The sequence below is a fragment of the Mesoplodon densirostris genome, chromosome 14 (assembly GCF_025265405.1).
Source record: "Mesoplodon densirostris isolate mMesDen1 chromosome 14, mMesDen1 primary haplotype, whole genome shotgun sequence".
Taxonomy (NCBI): Eukaryota; Metazoa; Chordata; class Mammalia; order Artiodactyla; family Ziphiidae; genus Mesoplodon; species Mesoplodon densirostris.
Window position 1 is genome coordinate 41,443,585 of NC_082674.1, and position 26,598 is coordinate 41,470,182.

At 38.2% G+C, this 26,598-nt stretch overlaps 1 protein-coding gene across 24 annotated transcripts in view; it reads right to left on the minus strand.

Moving 5' to 3' along the window:
• Positions 1–598: 598 nt before the first annotated feature.
• NRXN1 (neurexin 1) overlaps positions 599–26,598 on the minus strand; it is a 1,137,515-nt gene continuing 1,111,515 nt past the window's right edge. For 15 of the 24 annotated variants that reach the window (XM_060116682.1, XM_060116670.1, XM_060116674.1 and 12 more), the window contains 2 exons: positions 23,553–23,640; positions 599–906 (listed from right to left, as the gene is read on the minus strand). In XM_060116682.1, coding sequence (XP_059972665.1) covers positions 599–906; positions 23,553–23,640 — 396 coding nt within the window. The remainder of the gene's footprint in view (positions 907–23,552; positions 23,641–26,598) is intronic. The other 9 variants (XM_060116684.1, XM_060116683.1, XM_060116678.1 and 6 more) reach the window with 1 other exon arrangement.

A 26,598-nucleotide genomic window follows, 5' to 3' on the forward strand; every position in this document is an offset into this window, starting at 1 on the left:
AACCAGAAGGGGGCTTTTTGAATGTGTTCCTACACAAGTCTTCAAAAAAGCCAGCACTTTGTTTCAAGTGCAAGTTCCAGCCACTGCTCCAGTTGTGCCAGGTGACGGACTCTGAAAAGGTTTGCAGGTCGAGTCACTCAAAATGACAGTCTTCTCTGGCAATCAGACTAACTGACTTCTCGGGAAAGTGCTAGCACTTTGGCTAAATCCGGGATCATAGGTAGCTTCTTTTTCTGTGTTGTGTTTTGTGTTGTTTTTGTGTTGTGCCTCCCGATGTTGTAATACTCCTTTGCTTTATGAATGCGTGTGATCACCACTGTCTTTTAGAAATGTTCCAGCAACATAAAGACAGGCAGAGTAAATTAAAACACTGTGGATGTTAGGAAATTTATTGACCTCTGCTTTTTTTTTTTTTCTTTTTTGGAGAAACAAGAGCATGAGATACTTGTTTTTATTTTTTAAAAACAGTCTTTCCTTCCTGATTGCATTCCCTGTCTTCTTTTTTATGTGCTTCATAAAAAGGAAAGTAAATAAGTTTATATTATGTCTCAGATAAAATGAAGACTATTTCTATACAAGGGTCCTTCAGATCTTGGGATCAGACGTAATACTCTTTATCCTTGTTTTTCTTGTTTTTGTTGGCGCTTTTCGCACTGCTGGGTTGTTTCTCCTTTACTACAGCCCCATTGGACTGTGCTGAGTTACTGATGTAGTTTCGACTCTCATCCACGTGGTATGAGCCTTCATCCCGGTTTCTGTATTTGTACATGGCGTAGAGGAGGATGAGGATGCACAGGGCGGCAGCGGCTACGATCCCCACAACCATGCCCGTGGTGCTGCTGGACTCCCGAATCACTTCTGCTGAGCCTGGGTATGGCTCTCTCCCGCCTGCCCGGGTTGGGTTGGCTGTAGGAAAGAGGGCGGAAGAAAAACACCAAGTGATTATGGAGTTTCCTGAATGCCAGAGAGTTACATTTACCGTCTATTTCCAGGCCTAATGGAATAGCATCAACTGCTCTAGGAAAAGGATACTGTTGCTAAGTGTAGCAATTCCTATTCCTCTTGGTCACTAAAAACTAGGGACTGTGAATCAAAGCACTGCGACAGAGATCTGTTGCCATCTTTTCTTTTTCACAGATCGATTTTGTTAACAGGTTCTTCTAAGTGTAGCTCCAAATAAGCTCCATGTAGTTCTAAAGGGCCATGTTGATGTGTTAGGTGAAAAACAATAAACCCAACATGGAGGATAAAATCATAACATTATACTGACTCTACCCTATAATATTAGAGATTATCATGTTAAGAATTGAATTGATGTTGATACAAAATGCTTACGGTTCACTCTAGACTGGAACAAGATAGCTAAATTTAGGATTACTTCAGAAATTGTATTGCCTCCTATTGCAATGAATACAGTGTTGAACAAAAAGATAATCCAGGCACTTTTAATAGTCTAATTGCCTACTTTTAAAAGTGTTATTTTAGTCACAATTTTACAAACTAAAACAACTAATTTTCTTTTCTGTTGGAGGTTTATTTGTTAACATCAGTATGTATGTATGTTATTCATTCACTGGCAGTGGTTGAGTGATCACCGAAACTAAATTTGAGGAGAAAGTAAGAAAATATTTTTAAATACTTTAAAGACCATCTAGACTGGTTTTGAGTCAAAATTCAGTACCTAGTAGATGATCATAAATAAAGGACTGGCTGCCCCACTTTTATTTAACTGACAAACCCTCATTCAATCTTTCCAAAGTATAAAGTTCTTCCTTGGGTACAAGAAATGGATCACAGGGGCATTACTATTTTCTCCAAGGCCTAGTCGGGCACTGAAACTAACCACAGGTGGGGAGAAAAGTCCTGGGATTTAGTTTATAGATAGCAGGAGGGGAGAGCGGCTCTCTTCCACTACGTAATAAATTTATTATTATTATTATTTAAAAGAAAAGGAGCTGTAGAGAGATAAGATTCTATCCCATCTCTGATCACAGGTTATTTTTCTCTAAGGATTGTGTTTTCTCTCTTTCTCTGAATCTCCATCCTCTCCCTTGTCTTACAGAAAAAAGATAACTTTTCAGATGTAATGAATTAAAAATGCTATAATTTTCAAAATGTTATCCTTTGTAAATTATGCATAATGAACTTAGATAATCTCAAGATTGCATAAATAGTGTGTGTATGTGGAAGGTGTGTGTGTGTATATATACACACACCAGAAACTGAACAGTTCAAAAAAGCTAAAATGGTACTTTTATTTCACTATCACTAGTAATTTTATATATATATATATATTTCCCCCCTGCCGATAGGGAGGGGGATTTCTTTTTTATACCCACTAACCCTTAAACTCTTCAACGGTGCTCCGGGTGGCTAAGCAAGAGGCATTTTTCTTTTTTGGCCGTGCTATGCGGCATGTGGGATGTTAGTTCCCTGAGCAGGGGTTGAACACGTGCCCCCTGCATTGGGAGTGCACAGTCTTAACCACTGGACCACCAGGGAAGTCCCTATTTTTTTATATTTCTACAACGGTTCCTATTAGTTACTGGGAATCATTTTCCTACCATATAGCACTATGCTGCTTTGTAATTCGATTTTCAAACATCACCAAGATTTCATCTGCCTAAATGTGGGTTTCTTGCCGTCACTTTCCTTTCCTTCCCCAAATAAAGCCTTACAAATATAGTCACTTACAAAGGAATAGCTCTCAAAGCAGCCATTTGTTCTGGAGCTACAAAATGTAGCCCGTGAAACCTTTGTATGCTGAATGTATCCCTGCTTGTTTTACAAAAGCTCATGTAATGTTGTTGAATACAAAAGCCTTGGAGTTGCTTCTGTGGCTGAGGCAGAAGGAGACAAAGACTATAATCCACAGCGTTTGATTACAGGAAATTAATTTCCTCTCAAGAAGAAGAGAACCTACTGCAGGAACTCTGTCACTACCCGACAAACCAAAGGCGGCACTTTCTCTCTCAAATACAGTCATCTTTGCCAAAGTCTGCCAATTAGCTCAGCTGCTAACTTTCACTAAATGCCAACTTTCTACTTGCTCATTTTGTGGGGCATTCTTTTACCATGGTCTCTCAAGAGCTGGAAAAGGGGTTTTATTTAAATATTACCTAAATCATTTCCCCACACCTGATAGAATGCTTTCATTTTAAACACATTTTCATAATTACCTCACTTTGTCTGTCAGAAAAGAATGGGGAGAATGGAGATAAAATCCTGATCGTATAGCTAGCTCATGATAGTCAGACTTCAGAGTTTTAATGGAATGCAGGGTTTACATTTTCTAAACTAAGAATATATATGTCCTCTTTTTTCCATTTAGGAATTGGTATTGTAAATGGACCATCTTATCAAAGAATTTTAATTTTATTTTTATCAGCTCAGATAGTTCTGATGTTTTCACAACTGTAGAAGGAGCGCACCAAAACCAAACTGGTGGTAAAATCAGAATGAGATTACAAAGACCAAAGCAAAGCCTCAAACACTTCCATTTTGCCATAAAGCCATTTGAGAAATGCCTCCTGTTTAAGGAAAATACTTGTCTTTTTTGCAACTCCAGCCAAAAGGTTGCTTTGCGTGCAGGCCTGAAACATCTCTGTAACCCATATATAAACAAAGATTCTAAATATCATAAAACTGGCCTACCAAAAAAACCCTCCACAAACCCAATGATGAAACATTTTATCCCTTTTTTCCCCTGATTCACATTAAAAATTAGTAACCACCACAGGTATTATTTTAGGTCTATTTGGAATATGCAATTGCTTCCATATCTAACTGATTATTTAACAATTTTTTTTCTGTTTATGCTTCTAATCTGAAAGCTAAGTGATAATTTTCTTAACTTCTGTACTAAGATCAGAAGTATTTATACACTTAAGGGTTAATGGGACATCTCTCCCAGATGTGCAATAAAAGGCTAGAGAAATGTAAATATTTTCATGAATTATAAATGTGGTTCCCATATTGACTGTCATTAATGGTTTATTTTGATGATCACTGAAAAATCTCTGAGGAATTTCATATTAATTTAAATGTAGATAATAGCATAAATGGCTAAAAAGGCTAAATGCCTTCTTATATAATTTGGTTAATATTTTTTATTAAAAAATACAGTCATCTCTTCACCATTCATGACAATATGAAGAAAGGAATTTAATCAAAAACCTCCATAAGCAATTCTTATATCTCATGGATTTGAGTATTTTGCATTCTCTTTACACTTCCTAGTAAACTAAATCAAGACATTCTAAATAATTTTTAAAAATCTACAAGTGTTTGTTTCTCAGCAGTGCTAAAAAAACAAATAAATTAACTAAATGTTACTTTCACTCTGTCTCCCTTTCTTTGTTTTAGCAGTGATGAGAACACTTAAAAAACAGGTAAAAGAGAATATAAGAGAGGTGCTGAAAGAATGGAACAGGTATAAATTAGCAGTAAGTCTCTGAATAGTCAAAAGTTAAGTGATTTGTAAGTAAAACTAAGCTAATGTAGCCTATTCATTACATGGGGCTCAGAGGTACAAGGAGCCCAGATCAATGGAAAACTTCAATAGGACCGACTGATGATGGGCAAAGAATAAGCAAAGGCATTTGCATGTTATCGGTGTAACTGGAAATGGGCAAGTATTCAGCTCCACCCATACTTTGACTTCAGCCTAGCTGGCTAGCAAAAAAAAAAAAAAAAAAAAAAAAAGTAGAAAAAAAGTAGAGTAGATGAAATATCCTAAGGGTTTAGGCCTATATACCTTATTTTAATGATTCATAAAATAAAATAAATCATCATGAATTACACATAGTTTATGTGAACACTATAATAATAGAGTATTTTACTTAATCAAAAATTTCCCATGTAATTCTATCTTCATTTTACTGAAGGATACCAGTCATCACATACCCCTCAGAGAGAAAGATTGGTAGTGGCAGGTCTACTACATGTGGGGAAAGTGCACGTGCACACCTTATTGGCAATATGAAGGCCTTTGATTTTTGCCTAAATGACTCAAAAGCTACTGATAATAGTGGTGAGGACAAAAGGCTGTCACAAGGGTTATAACCTCTTTCATATAAGGCACTTCTCAGCCAAATGGCAATGGAAATATTTCTGGGACTTGTGTACAGATAGTGTTATCTTAAGGACAGATAAAAATTTATTTGAATTCTCTCTCTTTCTATCTCTCTCTCTCTCAAATATCTGGCAAGATCTGATGGTCTCTAATTTTCCATATGGCCTGCTTTGGCCCAGATTTATCAAGAATATTCTAAGCTAGCTCTATGAATTTTCTTGTTTTTCATTGTCGAATTATTTCTCTGATTACTTAGAAAGGAATAGTCTCTCAGGTACTAGGACAGTTATTAACATATTTCCACATGATACCCTAAACCAATTTACTCATATCAGGTAATAATTCATTGTAAAGAGTGTACAGTAAAGGTAAAAGACATATTCCAGGGCCTTGTCACATAAAAAGAATAATAAACCCATTTGTTGCTCTGCACAAAAAAGTTAAGAAGTGAAATATTTAAAATTTTAACTTATCCTTAAACTTGCTGAATAGTTATTTTAAAACTACCACCACAGAAAAAGAAATCGTTCTGATGTACGTTCTTTCTTTATTTTTGATAGTCCTTGGCACTGTATCTGTGAAAGAACATGATTTCCCCAAATAGGAACTAATTTAGATCCAGTTAAGAAATACCATAGAACAAACATGTTTAAGAGACACACTGGCTATACAACAGAGTGGAGAGGACCACGTGGCAAGTCTTACTTCTTACCAGCTCCTTTGGTCCTTGGTCACCCACGCCATGCTCCTGCCTATTCTTTCTCCTACTTCTTCCCCCTTGCTACCTCTTCTCTGCAGCCCTCCCCCAGCTCTTGGTATCCCTGTAGGTGGCCCTTGGAGAGCAGAGTTGGTGTGTCCCTCCCCATTCAGCAAAGGAAGAAGGCCAGGCCAGCGGGGTCAGGACTCTGCCTCTTCGAGTTGGTACATTACTCAGCTGGGTGTTCAATGAGGGACAAAACTTATTGCTAAGTTCCTGATTTCACATCACACTTTAAAATTGTCCCTATGGCGGGCTTCCCTGGTGGCGCAGTGGTTGAGAGTCCGACTACCGATGCAGGGGACGTGGGTTCATGCCCCGGTCCGGGAGGATCCCACATGCCACGGAGCGGCAGGGCCCGTAAGCCATGGCCGCTGAGCCTGCGCGTCCGGAGCCTGTGCTCCGCAACGGGAGAGGCCACAACAGAGAGAGGCCCGCATACCGCAAAAAAAAAAAAAAAAAAATTGTCCTTATGGCAAAAAAAAAAAAAGGTCTCAATGTGATTGTTTCATTAGAACACAGCCTTGGTGCTTTATATTGGTCTGCTTTACTTTAAAATTTAACTTTCTAAATTTGTTTAAGAATAAAATTCTATGCTTTATCAAATGTTTTATTACCAATTTCAAAAAACTTTGATTATGAAGCAGGGAAGATGAGGAGCACATTAGGCCGTTCAGCTTTGCACTGGAGCCTCTATTTACCAGTTTGCCACTGTTTGATTGTGTCTGGTCATAACCACAGTCTGTGCACATGGGAGAATAAAGCCCTCATTGACTCAGCAAGATGATTCACAACTGAAGTTCTAAAATAACTCCGCATTTTTGAAAGATAAATTTTTGAATATTAATGAATTTTTCCAAAGTGGCTTCACTGTGCAAGGGAAAGCATCTGACATCCTTTAGTTATTCTTTCTTTCCATTCTGAGATTAGAAACATAGTAATCAAATATTGTTATTCAAAAGCAAACCTGCTCTTGATTTACGTTTTTACATAATGTTTTACACGTGAAACGATGCTTAAAGTCCTAATTCCTGTTACATAAAATGAGGGTTCGGTGAGTGGTGGAACCTTGTATTTCCGATGACGAGTTTACCAAGGCAATAACCATGTCATCAGATGTTCTTTTTATCAAATTGTCACTTTTATGAAACTATTTTGTATACTTGGATGAGCTATTCTTTCACTGTAATCTTATTATATTTATGTTGTTTCCAAACTTAGCTTTGCAGGGTGAGAAGGTTGTTTCCAGGCCATTTGTATTGCTGGTTTTATTTCTTCAATATAGACTGTTAGTGTATAGGGACATCATCAGCCATGACCCTGTCACATCAAGGATGAAGCAAGAGTTTCACTATACACTGATAACAAGGAAAATTCAGCTTTTAAGCTTTAAGAAAAAAAAGAAGTGTAAGAGATTACCAATATTAAGAAATAATAAAGAATAAAATATACCAATGACAAAAAAATTGGAACTTGAGCTATATATTTCAGACCAGGAGGGGTAGATAAAGGGTCATAAAACATTATACTCAACATATATCATTCTGCTACCCTAAAATTATTAGACCACCTGCCTTACAATAATCCTTTTAAAAAACTATTGGAAAGATGCATTTACTTAATCTTTTTTCTCACTTAAAAGTCTTTGACCAGTCTTTCTGGTTTTACCATAGATTAAACTAAAAGTAATCAATTTAAAATTTGTCTCCACCCCAATGAAGAAAAAGAATTGCCTAAAATGATCCCATTAGATCATAGTTCTGCACTGTCTTTTTTTTTTTATTAGTTTCTGCTTTATAACAAAGTGAATCAGTCTGCACTGTGTCTTAATAGATGTGGAAGTTATTATAATTCTAAGCTAGCCTTGAAAATGGTTTCAGATTTATAAGGGAAGATTTGCCTTTTCCAGTACCCAGTTTTACTAATACTGTGAAACGAAAATTGGAATTGTAGGCTCCTGTAGTGTTTGTGAATTGAGATGAGCACAATTATTTTCCCCATCACCAAAAAAGAAAATTATTATTATTTTCATTTTTGTGTTACAATACAACATAGGCCAAAAGAAACAATTATGATGTAATCACTCATAAGAATGCACGTTTAAGTACCACAGTTGCAGGAAAGCAGGTAGGCAGTGATTTATATGATATGCATTCATTTCAACTCACACTGTGGTTTTCTGAGAGGTGATGAATGCCTGAATGTGGATGTTTCAAATCCTTCCCTGCTCACCAGCTCCACCCATGCCCTGCACATTTTGATGTTTGCTACTGCAGGTCAAACAAATGGCTTGAAGGAGGTCATGCCTGATACATCTCAACCCCTACCCAATCAACTGGAGATTCAGAAAGGAGATTCAGATAGAACTTGGAAATCAATAAGCCTTTACTACCTGCCTGGCTGCTGGGACTAACATTTTCCTCTGCTACTATCAAAGCCACCAAGTCACGTGTATGAAGGGAAATGCAGGGGCCACCGCTGTGGGATTGAGAGGACCATTTTCTTCACCAGATATCCAGGTGTTGCATGAGAAGGGGTGCAAAACACAGAAGAATTCAGAGTGTGCCTGGAGGACAGGGAGTACCAATTAGGACGGCTGCTACCTCAGATGGCACCACATGGAACAGAAAAGGCAATGAACAATCACATCATGTGTGACATTGATGACACTGAAAATAAACAGACAGAGGAACACACATTCTCCCTCATCTCTGAGGAAGCCATAAGATCATGGCAATGTGTCCACAGCTTAGTCATCTACAAGCTTCATAGACTTTTTACATGGTCATTGTGCCCGTAAGGTCTTATTAGAATCCTTGAAATTGTCATGGTGTTTACTAAAGTAACAATGTGACTACTGTTCTCACAGCTCTTCATGGTCTGGCTGCAGCTACCTACTCAAGTTTGTCTTCCATTTCTCTCAAAGAAAGTGACAGTCATAATTTTATTGCCATCTCCCAGTTCCCATACACCAATAAAAGTTCTACCTTCATGCCTGACTCATATGCCCTTTTTTTTTTCTAGCCTGGCTGAATATTACTTATTTCTCAAGACTTAGCTTAAATACTCCATCTTTTGTGATGTTTTTGCTAAGAATATTCACTCCTGCTGTCAATCAATTTTATGGTGAGCTATAGTTATGTTCCAGGGACTATACTAGGTCCTGGGGGTAGAGGAGTTAACCAAACACACTTGACGTCTGCCCTCATGGACCCTGAAATATAATGAGGGAAAGAGACATACAACAAAAATCACACAGTTAGGCTTAAAGCAATAACCGGAACATGTGTAATGAAGGAAAATGGTAAGTACCATGCAGGAGTAGAACAGAGGTTTCTGATTTAGACTGGGGAGTCAGATAGACCTTTCTGAGCTTGTAACATTTATGCTGAGACGTGGAAAATCAGTGGAGAGTAGGCCAGTGAAAAGTGGGCAGAAGAATCTTCTAATCAGTAGGAACCACACGTGGAATGACTTTGAGGAAGAAAGGAGTTTGCTTTTCAGGAACTAAATGAATGCCAGAGTGGTGGCAGCATATTGAGTTTTGGGGGAAAGTGAGAAGAAATTTGAAGGTGGACCTGAAACTTACAGAGATCATAGTCCATGGAATGAAGCCATATATCAAAAGATAATCACATTTGACTCCATAAATAATAACAATTTTACGTGGAAAAAGGTGTCACTAACAGAGTGAAAATGCAGAAGACAAAGGAGAGGAGAAATATCTGTAGTACATACGACAAACCAAGAGTTAACACCTATAAAATCTACAAAGCATGTATCAATTGCTATAGAAAAAGGCAAAAACCCACTAGAAAAATGGACAAAAATACAGACAAGCAAGTGGAGAACAGAAGATCTATATGGGTGATAAATGTAGGACAAGATGCTCAATTTCACTAGAATGGAAGTCAAAATAAAATAAGGAGGGTTTTTCTTTTTTTTTGGCCAGCAATATTGGAGGAATAAAGTAGAATTAAAGAAATAGTGACAATTTGGTTAGAACATTTGCTTGGGAAACAGACAGTTGTGCTGGTGAGAGTATGAATTCCTCAATAATTTTTAGAAAGTAATCTAGTAACATCTATCAAAATTTAAAAGGATTAAATTACAGCTGGCTGATGGGAGCATGTGAGTTCATTATACAATGCCTTCCAATTTATTATATGTTTGAAATTTACAATAGTAAAGTTAAAAAATACACAAATATTTTAATCAAGCAATCTCAGTTTGAGAATATAGTCTAAATAATTAAATACACCAGCATGCAGATATATAAATACAGGATGCTTGTTATCACATTTTGAGGAGAAAAGAAAAAAGGACAACTTAAATGCTTGTTAACAGGGTTATGGCTGAATAAATTATTCAGCCATAATTGCATAATTTAGTGGACACCCTTAATTACGGTACACTTATAGCCTAGAATTTTAACAGAGTTAAAAATAGGAATTACAGAAAATTCTGTTGACCTAAAAGATGTCCATACTACATTAGAAAGTAGAAAACCAAATTTAATTCATAGAGTGTGCTTCTATTTTTCTATGGCAAGAGAGAAAAACAACCCTATATTTATATATGTTCATAGGAACATGGTGAAAGATGCATGCCAAGCTGTTATCATTGGTTAATGAATGGAGATGGGAAAAAAGGAAAAAATAAAATCAAGTAGAAAAAATTAATATAAAAATTTCAAAAAATATGTATTGAGTAACAACAATTTACCAGGTACCACATAAGGTGTTCATACCAAAATACATAAGACAGCCATGGGTTCCACCTTCTTAGAACTTTCAGTATATTTGAAATAAAACAGAAAATATAAGAAAACAAACAGGACAATTTTAAATTTAAAAAATTCAATAACACAAGAAGGCACAAAAATTGGATGCTAAGAAAATAATAAGGGAGAGGCTTTACACAGGTCATCAGCAAAGGGCAGTCTCAGTAGAAGTTATTTGGAATGAGCCTTAAAGGAGGAGAAGGATCCACGCCTTCCAGTGTGAACCCTGGAAAGCCATCAAGGATTTCTCAAGAAGGAAGATATGAGATAGGATGGCCTGAAGCTGGCAAGAACAGAATCAAGAAGACATATGGGAGAATCTGGAGAAAATCCATCTTTATCCCATCTTCTCTCAACCACACATTACATCAACCATTTTAGTACGGATCCTATACTATTGTGAAATCTTACTTACATGTTTCATTTCTATTGGGTTGTTTCTTCTCTTCCAGACTAGACTGCTAGTCCTTGGATAGTGTCCCGTGACTCTATTTCTCTTTTCCACCAATTCCCTCACCTCCAAACATCTAATGAAGGCTGAACACATGAGCTGAAAAATGTATGTTTTCTGACTGATTAGAGGAAGAGATTTTTGTAAGTTCATAAATTTTCAGGAGTGGACTGGGGTGGATATAGCCATTAAGAAAATGTCAGAGATCTTTGATTTCAAAGTTATGAGTAAAGGTAATAAACAAGTGGGTAAAACATTGATGGTAATTACGTACATCTTTATAAAATACTTTTACTTCAATACTTTCCTAACTCCCACCTCCTATAATATCTTCAATAAAAGAAGTAAAGATGGTATTTATTTAATTAAGCCAGAAAGCACCTCTCTGCTTAAGTGAATTGGGATCAATGTGCATCAACGTAAGTATTGTATCTGCATTTACTTTCCCTATGCCTCCAAGTATAGGCTGCTTAATTCCAGTGACTAAGCACTAAGTTATTTAAAGTCCACCAAGTTAGCAGTCTTCAGTTTGATTTGTTTGGGTGCCTTACTTATATTGACCTTATCTGATACCCACAACACTACAAATAGTTGAGAGCTAATTTGGAGCTCTTTTCTCAAATTCAGCAGAGCAGTTGCAGAAGTTTCTAGGGTATTTTTTATTCCTGTTGCTATTAGAGTGAGAAAGTCGAAAAGGGCCTCATCAGTCAGGTCAAAGTTTCCAAAACTGTCAAGTAGAAGAAAGGCCATATAGGCAATAATTGAGAAAGTCAGTTTCAAAGCTGGGAAGTGTGGAGATTCTACATGTGTTTTTCATCAAAATGTACCACATTTCAGAAAATGCAAGAGGAGCTATATTTTGAAATGGAGATGATACTCTCCGTTATTGATTTCTAGTCAACTAAACTCTTTGATAGCAAAATAGCTTCTTTTTCTGGGAGGTGATTGACTAAAACACCCAGAAATACATACACCCAGAAGTCACTTTTCTTAAGATGTATTTTACTTTTTTACATATAGAAAGTTGAACAGTCGCTCTTTACACAAACCAGGGGATTCATTCCAAGGAATCCTCAAGACTGGAACCAGGAATTTGAGGGGAACCTGGTTTATAGGAAGACAAAGGTGCCACTATGATTATGGCTGGAGTAATGAGGAGTGTGTATGTGAGTGTGTGTACATGCATGTGCGCATGTGAATACTGCTGCGTTCCTTCCAACTCTCTGACAGAAGTTGCTACAGTCACCTTTATTTTCTCATAATTTATAGGTAAAATCAGGCTTCTGCTGAGCTCCAGGGAAGATTTCATAATACCTTGGGATTAACTTACTTAAATGTATTGCATTATTAAAACCCCCTTTGTTAACTTCCTCCCAAATGGTACATGGATTTACCCTTAGTAGATATAATTTCATGTGACTTAACTGTCATCTGATGCTCAACATGGCTACTACGCCTTCTGACTCACTGCAAGGCTGAAAATTTTTTCTTATTTTATTTAGTTAGTAACTGTTACCTTTACTGAATTATTATTATATTGTAGGCTCTGGGCTGTGCACTTTACACACATTATTTAACTTTTTCCTCATAACAACTCTGTAGTTGTTATCATGACTTTACAGGAAAGGAAACTGAGTCTCAAAGAGGTTATGCTATGTATGCTTCCCAATTGGCACAGCCAGAACTCAAACTCAGGTGTGTCTGTGGCTATTACAGTTTCATACATTTAACATGTTGGCACTTATGACTGTAAAACAATTTGTTAGTATTCCCAAATTTTCCCTTCCCTGTAGAACTGAACCCTTTAGGTTTCTCTTCTAAGCAGCTGTCCATTTCCACCTCTTCCAGCCACATTCCACCACACCTGCCATCTAGCTGTCCTTTCCAGTAAAAGGAGTTTGCATTCCCACAGAATCTTAGGAAAGCACAGCAAAGTGGTAAAAAAGAATTTTTTTAGATTCTAGTCCAGGCACTGCCCCTAACTTACTGAGTGACCCTTAGCAATTCATTATCCTCTACTCACATTCTTTCATCAGAGACATAATGATGATACATTATTTACCTCCCAGAGTCACTGTGAGGATCCCACCAGGTGGATAAATGTGCCAGTGCTCTGAGAAGGATAAAGTGCTATGTAAAAAACAACGAGGGTTCAGTTGTATTTCCTGTGTCTTCCTCACAAAAGGTATTGAATCGGCAGCCTTCCCAACAATGAGACAACTCTGCGATACGCACAGCACACCATGGCTCAATCAGTTGTGGCAGTGATCACCACAGACGTTATCTCCAAGGGGATCTCTGTATTCAGGGACTCCTCTTTCATGAATGGAGGCCCTGTCAATTCAGGTGGCAAAACAACCATTTATACTATGAGGCCTGTGGTTTCAGGCCATTAATTGTTAAGCTACATGTGGAGCTTGTTTCTGTTTATCTGTGAAACATTCTAAAACATTCTATCTATATGGATCAGTGCTCTCTGGCTCCCGTGGTTGGAGTGAATTAAATTTCTCCTTCTTTCAGAATTTTATTATGAGATTTTATTTTTTTAGGTATTAAGAAGTCAATCATCTAAGACCACTCTTTGGTAATACCTGACAGAAGGGCTTATTATCATGGAAATAACAATGCTTTTGATTACGTTTCAGGGTTTCTTTCTAAAATTGTTAGGTCATTTCTTCTTGGCCTCCTTCCTTCCCTGATCTGGAATTCCATGTTCTACTCTGGATGAAATCCACAGCAGAGTCTCTGTAGCAGAGTTGGATGCTGGGTCCTAGGGGCACTGACTCTTGCCCAGAGTTTCTGTATAGTGTTTATGTAAGTGCCGGTCATTCTGGGTAACAGGGCAGCATGCGGGTTTCCTGATTTGAAACTGGGCCTCCTCACTTCGGGTGATCATCTTTGTATCTCTGTCGTGAAGCTGTTGTTGTCTCAGTTTTCTTTTGTTGGGGAAAGTCACATTCTTTTTGGTGAAAGTGCAATAGCTCAGGTGAAAGATTAGACAGCTTCCCCACTGAGCCCATTAGAAGGAGGCGTGTCCAGCTTAGAACTGGGAAACACAGAAGAAAAGCCATCCATCATTGGGGGAGGGGGTGTGGCGGCTCTGCCTGGTTAAGTCATGCAGCCCACAGCGTTCCGAGTATTTTAGAAGGCAGAGCAAGCAGATTATAATAGCACGCAGGAAAGCGAATCATTTCTTCTCTCAAAAGCTCTGTGGGGGCAGCGACCTGCGTTGTTTTCCTCCAAAACTAAGCATAGCAGATGACATGTGCCCTCTTCCCATCCTAGCAACCTACATTCATCCAACTGAAGCACTGCTCTTGTCTTACTAGTTTCATAGTGGCTACTGAGAAAAGTTTGATGCTGCTAGAATTCAGAAAGAGTTTAAAAAGCTTTCTATTGTAGATGCTAAAGGGCCAATTACTAACATTTCCCCTTCTTGCCTGTGGCTACAGGTTTATTTCCACTTATAACATGGTTGACTCCTCAGTTAATTTGCTGGTACTACTAATAAAAGCGAAGTCATACTATCAAAGTTTCTAGGTGGCAGACTCAACACTAAGGGCTTTACATGGATTGTCTCTTTCAGCATCCCAACATCATGAGTATTTAACATCATTCATGTCATTTTGCAGATGTAAAAAGTCAGGTACACAGAGGTTCAATGTTTTGCTTCTGATGACACAGCAAGTGGCTGAACTGGGATGTGAACTCAGTCTGCTTTCCAAAGTCTGGTCAATGAAATGTAAGATTTTAGTATGCTCAGAGAGGTGGTGACATTGCTCCTTCTCTTTCTACTAATTTTTTAAATTTAATTGATGGCTTCTGGCTGTACTGGCATCTTTAATGCATCCTTTTTTTAACCTGGTAATTTCATAAAGTACTCTTGTCTTTCTTGTTACCAATGCCAGGCTTCTTATAATACTGAGGGTGGGTAAGGAGCTACTAATGATGAAAGTGATCTGACCAACAAGTCAGATGACATGAGATGAGACCTGCAGACTAAAGCCTATTGTAGCATTTGCTGGCACGTGAACCAACAAAGAAAGCATACTGGCTCTTCACAGGGGCAGCATGCCCTGTAGTGCAGTATTCAGAATACGCTGCTTTACCTCTGATACCATCTGAGGAAATGTAATTAATAAATACCAAGAAAACTCCACAGGAAACCAATTTCATTATCAACGCAGATATTGGATGCAAATTACAAGAAAACATGGTTTCACTCTTCCTGCATTTCATGTTTCCATAAGAAGTAGACTTACCCTTTATTTTTCTAAAGCTATGCCACATTTCTTCCTTCAATGTTGGTGAATATTTCAAAGCACGGCAGTGTATCTCATTGTCTCCTTCCAAAGCTCAACAGGACACGTCACGCTTTAGAAAGGCTCTTATGGTATTTTAGCATTTTCTAATAAGGACTTGTGAAAGGTTATTAATGTTTTAAGGCTGGATACATGTAGGCTGCCTAGAAATTTATGGTATACACATGACTGAGTAGATTTTTTCTGTTACTTACTGTAGGACGGTTCTGCATTAGCAGTCATGCACTTTTTGCAAACTTTCTTTTCTTTTTAAATTTTTTTTGGCCACACCGTGTGGCATGTGGGATCTTAGTTCCCCGACCAGGGATCTAACCCATGCCCCGTGAAGTGGAAGAGCGGAGTCTTAACCACTGGACTGCCAAGGAAGCCCCTGTGGACTTTCAGGTCAATGCTTTATCTAACTCAGCAAACTCACTTATTTGCTAAGTAATTACTGTAAGTGGCCAAGCACAGTTAGTTTACATGTGTGAATAGAGCCCGCTGTCTCTAACAGCAAAAGGGACTGTACCCATTTTCCACCCAGATCTGGAAATCTGTCTGCCTTGTGAGGGGCCTCACTAAAAGTTAGGATAATGGGTTCACTGGCACAGGCTACTGAGCCTCAAGGATGCTAAGTAACTTCCCCAAGACCAGGAAGAGCTGCAGCTCGAACTAGTTCTATCTGACTCCAAAGTTACAATCATAACTAATACTCACTCCCTGTTGCATATCACAATTCTCACAAAATGCTCTTGAAGTTTTTCCAATGTGGGACAATGATCCACTCCACTAGACTGTTAAACAAAAATTATCAAATCATAGAAAGGTGAAAATAGTTCATGTTAAGTAAAAATTGCTGTGTTCTGAAAACAAACAGAAACCATCTTTTGTTTGTTATTTTGTTTTCTATGATCTCCTGGTAGGAACTAATTCTGGTAAAGGAAATCAGTTGCCTGAAAAGGTGGAATTGCCTTCACTGACCAAGACCTTAGGCTTGGGCAAACTTTAGACAGGCTTCTTCCTGCCTCTAGGGCCCTGGCCTCCCTTTCCTTAGAGCATTTACTTTAGAAAACTGGTAAATCCAAATTCCTTCTCTACCCTTGATGTGTAAATTTTTTTTTTTTTTTTTTTTTTCTTTTTGCGGTATGTGGGCCTCTCACTGTTGTGGCCTCTCCCGCTGCGGAGCACAGGCTCCGGATGCACAGGCCCAGCGGCCATGGCTCACGGGCCCAGCCGCTCCGCGGCATATGGGATCCTCCCAGACCGGGGCACGAACCCGTATCCCCTGCATCGGCAGGCGGACTCCCAACCACTTGCGCCACCAGGGAGGCCCTGATGTGTAAATATTTTTAAAGCTTTGTTTCAGTGTTATAACCCAGGACTATTTTTCTCAAGGACCTAGGAGCCCTCACTTTGAAATATAACCTTCAAGGAAGATAGCTCCCCATCTTCCAATTTCTGTGGGGAAAATAGGAGCCTACCTTGAGGGGGTACATGTTACTCCAACTCATAAAGCTACCTTCAGTCTTGAAGATATTTGAAGGAAAGGGTTTATTCTTCCTTTGGGTGAAGCCAATCAGCCAACACAGAAGGTCTATGGTCTATGATCCCTCCACCCCAGCTCTTAAAAACTTTCCAGTTTTGGTTTGTTTTGTTTTTCACAGTGAACTGAGCTCGGATTGAATTTTGGGCTCCTTCTACTGCAATCCTCTTGAATAGATCTCCCTTGTCTGTTTAATTTTGTCCAATGTAATTTTTGTTTTGACATTACTGTTCTCAGAAAAACAGGGGGAAAAGTGCAAATGATGTCTAATGTCTTTCTTCCATTTTAACCAAACATTTTTATTCCAGTTGTCTGGAGAATTAATATGGAAAAAAGCAGTTCTTCCACCAGCATGTCACACACTGAAAGCCACCTAGCCCATCAGAGCCCAAACTCCAGATGCCCTGTCCTGCACCTACATGATTAGCTAGGCCCTCACCACTGACTCTGGTCTGACTCTGCTCAGGAGATGCTCTAGGTGTTTCCAAAAATGGAGCACTCATTACTGCTGTTTTGCTGGCTGCACCTCAAAACTCCCCATGTTAACAGCGATGTGTTGGCTATTACAGGCTAATTAAACTCGCTTTTGAATAATTACATAATAAATACCCCAAATTTAAATGTAGCACAAAATTATCTTCTAATCAGGCTCTAAAAATATGATCTAATAAGTAATATATTCCTTTAAATGACTGTGATTACTTATTTAATAAAAAGATGCACCTGGTTCAATATACATATCTTTATTCCTAATGTGGTTAATGGGATCAGTTCAATAGAAATCCTTTGATCTTTTCTCGAAATAGCACCCTGGAAAACCACATGAAATTGCACAGTAATTGCAGCAAATTTAGCCTAATGAATAGTAGTACATGTAATGGACCTTTTGCCATCAAATTTAAATTTATGCCAGCCATGGAAATTATTTAAATGAACATTTAAAAAAGTAATCTTATATTTGTGAGGTGCCTGAATTCTAAAAGAACAACCTTCTGCATTCCAAGAAATTAAAACCCCACTTTTCCTAAAGTAGAGAGCATATTCTCTCTCTCACATTACAAAAAGTAACTTAATCTCTCCGAACCTCCTTAGTTATGAAAATATTTCAGTTTGGCCAAATAATGAAATAGAATAATGTTTACAAAGTACTAAGAACAATGATGAACACAGAACAGATCTTCACTGAATATTAGTTGTTATTGTGATCTATCATTACTCATGTAACCTGAACCCTGATCAACTGACAGCAACCAACAGTATTTTTTGAGGGGCTGTATCGATGACCTCATCCCCACTGGTTCAACTAATGTTTAAGAGCTTGCCCCCCAAATGACATTCCTTTTCTTCTCCTATAATTACATCAGTTTTTAAATTTTTTTAATTTTTTTTTGTGTGTGGTACGCGGGCCTCTCACTGTTGTGGCCTCTCCCGTTGCGGAGCACAGGCTCCGGACGTGCAGGCTCGGTGGCCATGGCTCACGGGCCCAGCCGCTCCGCAGCATGTGGGATCTTCCCGGACCAGGGAACGAACCCGTGTCCCCTGCATCGGCAGGTGGACTCTCGACCACTGCACCACCAGGGAAGCCCCAGTTTTTAAATTATTTAATAGAGATTTTCTTTTTCTCCTTTGACAGAGGATTAACTGATTTGAGAGTGGCCCAATATCTTATTAGCTACCACCTGCCCACACACATACACAAAGAGAACAGACATATCATTCCAAGCATTATACATCTAAGAGGAAATTGTCCTTCCTAAATAGGGCTCCCAGGAAACAAGAAGCTGATCCTGTTCTCTTTGTAACAAATGACAAACTAGTTTTTCATCAGAAGTTCTCACACTAAAGAGGGTCACTATCTCCATTTAGGTCTCAGATATCAACATACAAAACACCTTTTCAAATTTCTTCAGGAGTTTTGAGAAAAGAATCTATTTAGAAGAAGGCCTCAAAATCAAGATGTACTGACATGATTAAGGGTCACTGTGGAACTTCAGTGGTTTGTACTGTTGCCATTTTGTCAATTTATTACTAAATAAAAGCAGTCTGTCTTACAAAAACTTATGCTCCTGTGGAAAAAGAAGTCTTGGAAAATATGTATATTTATATAATACACATAGTAATAATAGCAAACACTCAGGTAGCACTTATTATGAGCAAGGCCTTGTTCTATAACATGCTTTCCATACATTAATTCATTTAATCTAACAACCATGTCTCTAGGCTGAGGGAAAAGCACAGAGGAGCAAGTGTTTCTGAGAAGAAGTGTGAAGGAAAAGTCATCCACTTTGTCACACGTCCAGGCAGCTAAAACCAGGCGTTTTAGGGCAAGGTTGGCCTGTGACCTAGTTACCAATGGCTGCTTCTGATTTCCACCTGTCGACTAAGAGTTGGGGTTCAATTAGACCTCCTGAATTGAACAGCCACCCTCTCATATTCTAAAACACTGTTTATACCAATGTGAAGTTGTCATCTGATGCTAACCACACAGGACAGTGTGTGTTTGCCCACCAATGTTCACCCAGGAAAAAGTAACAACATTATGTAAAAGGGAAAATATTCTTTTTTATATAACTGAATTAGGAAAAAGAAAAGCCACCATTTATGCTCTACTTTATGCCAGGCATTGCAGTAGATGTCTTACATATATTAGTTTTATTCTTGTAACAACCTGAAAAACAGGTGATATTTTAATGTCAAAGATAAAGAACCTGTTCATCATAAAGAACAGCTGAAAAAGCATCTGGGGTAGAATGAAAGATGTCCTTTTGTAAAATGGAACTGAGGGTGCAGTTTCTATTTTTTTCTCCCAGAGTTTAACACAGCAGTGGGTGCACAATAGTTCTCAACACTATTCAGTCAATGGTGAAACTGACAATCCACCAAATATATAATGTCCCTCTTCGTTAAGAGATCTGGGTGGAATTACATGGCAATTCAAATTTATCAAGCACTTCATAAAAGGTATTAATTTACTTGTGTTCAAGAAGATGCCAGATTTTTCCTGTTTGATTCATTAATAGTCTTAGGAAAGAACCTAAGTGATAAGCATAGCACATTTTCAGAGAAGAAGAAATCATTTTTGGAAGAGTTTTGGGTCACGGTGATTAGAGAAACTTCATATGTAAATATTCAGGGAGACTGAGAGACATTAGTGTGAAATACACAGAAGATTTGGGCAATCTACCTGTAAAAGTAATTATGCATCTCTTTACAAAAATATCTGCTTTCACTTGCTTAAGGAGTAGCAAAAGTGTATAGTAGGCACATCCAGTTCTAAATATTTAACCCAATATATTACTTTCCTAAAAAGTCAGTTTCCCAAAATACAACCTGCTGATATCTATCATGATTTTTATCGAGATATATCTAACAGTATCCAAAGTCTAATAACATCAGCTACTGCAATTTTTGATCATGTTATTTTATATTTGTGTTCAAGACCCAAAGCAAGTATGAAAAAAGCTATTTAAGAGAACAAGTACATAGTATATTAAGAAACAAAGACCTAGAGGAGGGCTATCCTAGCAGAAAACAATATTCAGATTATAAGAGGATAACAAAAACGACTCCTCAACTGCAAAAAAAAAAGCAGTTGGAAAATAGAAAAAAAAAAATCACATGAACTAAGAATTTCACAGGAAGTTGTCACACAAACAGAGCCAGTTATGCCAAAAGAGCAACACTGCATGAATTATTAAGATGGACATGAAAAAAATTATAGGGAATTGGATAGAAAAATCCAATGTAGAAAAGAGATCACGCTTACAGAATGTAATATAGAGAGGGAAACCATTCACGGACTACACTATCAAGATACCATCTAGGGGAGGTAAGATCACAAGAAAAGCCTACAGTGGAAGAAGCCACTAAAGCAACAGAATCTGAAGTTTAAGCCTTAAGAGGAATTGATGAATTGAAAACTAGAGAGTTAGGAAAGAAACACTGAGGATGAGAAGTTAAACTAGCCTTGGTACAAGAGTGTTGTAGCTGTCATCAGATGGGGTCAGTAGCTGCTGTGTCTTGTTTATCAGACAGCAGACTTTGGGGCTGTGGAACAAAATCAAAATTCATGCAACATATCTTGTGTGGAACAACACAAACAGAGTTCCTGCTTCAGGGAGCTGTTCTTCTTGCATGGCGGGGATGCAAGCTATATGTTAATAAACAAGTAACAAACAGAAAAGTAAACACGATTCTTTCAGATAAGTGATCAATTAGTAAAGAAAAGAGGCAGAAAGGATATCTGGCGTGTGGTTATTAACAAGCTACTCCTCACTTTCCATGGTGTTATAATATTTAACAAAGCCAGGTGAATAAAAAGAAGAGGAGGATGTCAAAATGGTATAAAAAAATAAAAGTAATCTTTCTCTTTCTTTCTCTCCTCTTTCCCCACCCACACCATTCTGTGCTTAGGGCCGGCATCCCCAGGGAAAGGGAGAGACATTAAACTAGTCTATAAGGAATGGTTAGTAAGACCTAGAAGCAATGGCTAGAAGAACTGGATCATTTAACTGTGCTCAAGAAGGAAAAAAAAGTGACAGTTTTAAGTGCAATTAGACTTCTTACACTGGAGCTACTAGGTACTCAAAGTGAGCACTCTATATAAAGAGGATGATAGCCTCCACTCAGACAGCAAAAGAACGATTCAGCCCAGAGGAAAACCAGCCAGTACTATAATTAGTAAGAAGCTATATTGCTTTCAGCATTGTGTTAATAGAGCGGAAAAAAACTGAAAAAGTATCAACTGCTCTTATGCTAACTAGGAAAACAAAAGCAAATATAAATACAAATATAGACACACACACATATCAACGTATAACAAACACCAGACTTCATTTATGAATGATCCATGCTGGAAGATCTTAGAGAAGCTACAAAAAAGACAGTCATGGCTGGACACGTGAGAATAGGAGAAATGGGGAAAGGAGAAATTTGAGGGAGGGAGAAGGCAAATAGATGGACTGATGTCATGGACAAAAAAGCAGTAACTTTTTTTTTTTCTTCCTTTTTGACTAACACAAGAGAGAAGGAGAATACCAATGAAAACAAAATCAGGATTTTGACAAAGTGGTCCAGGATGGTATCATGAAGGGACCACATCTGTCTAGACAACCAAAAGGGAATAGTGTAGAGATCAAGAAACTGGAGGAATCGAATGGATGATCATCAGATTATATCAGATCACCTTCTAATAGCTGTGTATGAAAGATGGTTCCGGAGGCTGAGAATTTTGATATGTGGGGTGGAGGTGAGAGAAAGAAACATGAGAAGACAACCAGGATGGACCTCCCAAACCTTCTCCTGCTGAGAGATGGCAGCAGAGCTTCTGCTCCTCATGGGCACTCAGTAGCTGCTCTAAGTGCTGAGAGTAAGTGGCTATAATCGGGAGGTGCGGGGGGACAGGGGTGGAAGTGATATTCAAAAGGAGATGTAAGATATGCATCCTGAACCATTTTTTATCCAAATATCAGAACGAGTAGATTAAAATGATATTCTTCACAAGATTAGTTATTTTACTGTGACATGAAGTTCTCCTGTGGTTATAGGTGACATCTACAGCGGTCATGAGTTATCCAATAGTGGTTAGTCCATATCTACCTCAATGGTTTTGTTAACCTAAACAAGACAATTACTGAATTTTAAGAAACACTGCTTACAAAGGAACCTAATGGAAATGACCCTAATACTTGGTATTACGAATATTTGGAATCAAACCAAGGCTTTGAACCGTTCATTTTCAGGGTCCACAGCCACTGCTTGATGGTACAGGGCTGCAGGAAAGCAGTATTGATGTGTTAGTCACACCACATCACAAAGAAGAAGAAACTATGCATCACCTAGAGTTAAAACACATCAACTTGAATTTTAGGGAGACACTGGAAGACTCAAACATTTCTCTATTAAATGAATCAAGGACTGACTGTACCTGCTGTTTGTTTTACTATTGCCGTAATACTCTTACTTCTGAAATTCAGAAATTTATCACTTAAGATAATTTGCTGGCAGAGTGAGTGGTGGGGACTTTCTGTCAGTAGAAAGGTCAAAGAATTTTCCAAAATGCAATGCAATTTTTTTTTTTTTTTTTTGTGGTACGTGGGCCTCTCACTGTTGTGGCCTCTCCCATTGCGGAGCACAGGCTCTAGACGCGCAGGCTCAACGGCCATGGCTCACGGGCCCAGCCGCTCCACGGCATGTGGGATCTTCCCGGACCGGGGCACGAACCTGTGTCCCCTGCATCGGCAGGCGGACTCTCAACCACTGCGCCACCAGGGAAGTCCATGCAATGCAATTTTTAAACTTTATAATTTTATTATGGGTGACCCAAGAAAGATCCCCGTATATGGTTATACTGAAAATTATATCGTGAGCTAATGGAATGTGAACAATAAGGTACCAGCCTTGTGTGCTGCCCCCCACTGCTTTTTCTGGAATACATAATCTTGGTGGGTTTTGTTTTAAAAATTATTTTTTCAATAAATGTGGGGAAATGTAACCACATAAAAAGTAGGAGCTCTTATCTCACAATGAGGCATTTTTTCATAGGGTGGACTTCTAGACATAAATGCAAAGATCTTCTAGGGACTACAGCATGCAACAAAGATTTACAGTAAAGCAAAGAAAGTAAGAAAAAAAGTCGACTAACCTAACCCACCTGAGCTCGGCTCACAGGGGTCAATGTCCTCGTCATCGCTGGGACACTCTGCTGAGGCCACAAGGATGTCATCTGTGGTCTGTAAAAGAAACACATGCAGTAGATTAATTTAAAGGGACCTAACAGATCTTTTCATCTTGTCTCGTGCACTAGTAAAACAGCACCTGTGTTTACCTGACAGATCGAGAAACCAAATTCAATTATTTCCCTTCCCGAGGACACAGAGCTTACATTCTTCAGCTTATTTTAGATCCCTCACAGAAGAATTGGCATATTTGTGAAAACTTGATTCTAGCTTATTTTACATGAGGATCTGGAAATGGTGGTAGCCAACTTGTAGATACCCATCCATTTAACTGCACAGGGAAGCTGCACACAGGAGCAGACAGAGGTTTAAAACAGCCTGGCAGAAACAGATGATTTGAAATTTATTACAGCCCTGGAGTGCTACAAGGTCTTCATCAGTAGGCTTTATGCAGTACTTGTGCTCGGCTTCCTAAAAGCAGAACAACTATGTAACCTTTTATATTCATGACCAGGTAGAATTTGATGTATCTTTGAGATATAGCTTGTCTTTATTAGGAAACACAGATTAAACAGAGAATATTTTTCACTGATGCAAAAAGGGAAGCAAATATAATCCATTGAAGGTACTTTTTAAAATTTGTGTTGGGGCTTCCCTGGTGGCGCAGTGGTTGAGAGTCCGCCTGCCGATGCAGGGGATACGGGTTCGTGCCCCGGTCTGGGAGGATCCCACATGCCGCGGAGAGGCTGGGCCCGTGAGCCGTGGCCGCTGGGCCTGTGCGTCCGGAGCCTGTGCTCCGCAATGGGGGAGGCCACAACAGTGAGAGGCCCGCGTACAGCAAAAAAAAAAAAAAAAAGAAAAAGAAAAAATTAAAAAAATAAAATTTGTGTTGAGCTTTCACACTCATTACAAAGTTCTCATCTTTGTAATATTCAGATAGCAGGTATTGTTTCCCCATTGTCCTTTCCATCATTAAGGTTTTAGAATAAATGAAGAGTGTATTGGGGGGATGATATTTTACAGCAAATAGGATAGAGGTGACAGTTATCTTTTTGACATTCTAGTTGCTTCACTGCTCTTACAGTAAAGAAGATAACCATCACTGTAATAACAAGCAGAGTGTGTAAAACCTAGCAGTTAGTCACATAATCAACACGTTTACAAGCATCAAAGGTTGTTCTTTACTGCTGCTTATAAGCAACAATAAACTCAGCACAGATATTGCATGGAAACTGTGAAGGTTTGCATCAGGTTTGGCTAATGCTAAGGTAATACAGAAAGAATTCAAGGTACAAGAAGGAAAATATCTCATTACCTCGGCTAAGGATTAAGGAGATTATAATTGTCTAGATGATACTCAGAACTGCAACACTGATAAAGTCCTTATTTAAAAGTAGAATTACAATAATACAGGTCTTAAAGAAAAATCAGATATATGATATGATATACTTTTATTAAGGGAGTGTCTAATAGAGGGTAAAGTATAAATATATAAATGTTAAGAGAATTGCATTATTTTGAAAAGTGGAGACAAGGGATGATGCGCATTTGTGGCAAAATTAGGCTCAAAAATGTTTCAAGTACAACGTCTTTAATTAATCAAGAATAAAGAATTTGTCCAGATGCTAGTGCTTCACAATGTAACTTTAAATAAATGCAAGCATTTAATAGTATTTTGAGATGGTTTCATGTTATTCTGCTCTTAATTCCTCTAACACAGTTGGGAGACTGAATTCATTTATTTTGCTGCCATCATTTTAAAAGAAGTTCAAATACCAGTTTTCCTGGAATTGTAACTGTTAATGCCAGTGAGAGCCACTAGCAATTGGTGTGATAGTCACGTAGGTATCGTTCAGTACCGTGAGCTTTAAAAGGCAAGAATCCATCCTCTTTCTGGCACGAGCACATCTTGCAGGATAACGTCCAAACTGACTTGATAATAACAAGTTATTGGATTATGAGGTCTGGCAGGTCAATTGTTCCAATTCGCCCCAGAGCTGATAATCTGTTTTTTAAAAGCCAACTTCAAGTGGAAAGCTACCTTTTTTTGAAAACCACAGTGGATATTTTAAAAAATTAATTTCATGGTTACAAGAGAATTTCTCATTTTCCTTGAGGAATTTTTGTTCTTGGAGGAGGAGTGGGAGGAGGATGTGGGTAAGTTCTTTAATCTAGTTCTTCTCACCCTGGCAGTGATGTTGCCCCCTCTTCCCCTCCTCCACCTGGGAAGACATCTGGAAACGTCTGGAGACATTTTAGTTGTCTCAGCTGGGTTGAGGTGGGAGTGGGTGAGCTACTATTGGCGTCTAAAGAGTGGACACCACGGATGCTGCTAAAAAATCCTAAAACGTACGTGACAGCCTTCCCACAACAAAGAATGATCTGACCCAAATGACAATAGTGCAGAAGTTGAGAAACTCTGCTCTAAAAGCTTAAAAACTGTTCTGTACCTTGTTTTTCTCATCTGAAAAGAATGGAGAGCATAGTCACTGCTGTTGTAAAGATTAACTTAGTCCATGAAAAGTACCTAGAATAGGACCACATTTTAAATAGTTATAAAAGTTGTGGTATTACCAACATTATTGTTTCACAAATGGAACACCAATTTAATATTTTTGCACTATATTTATAAATAATATAATTTTACACATTAAACTGGAAGTTGTACATGTGAATTATTCTCAACTTTAGATCTCATGTTAGCTTTTATATCAAAATACAGTAGCTCTATTGGTACTTTGTTGAACTAAGTTTCCATCTTTTGCTGCCTAGGTTCAAATTCTGAATTAGAAGTCAAACATCGAATATAAATAATAAAGGTTGCTTCCTAAAAGAAATTCACAGACTAGAAATGTGTAACTCTGTGTAGTGTTTCATGCAGACTAAGTTATTTAGGCTGCAAAGTTACATTTTGTTTTAAAAGTTGACCTAATTTTTAAATTCAACAGCCTTTCCGAACAATTCCACAGAAAACAGAAAGTGTTAGAGAATGTTCTCAGTGTTATCTTTCAC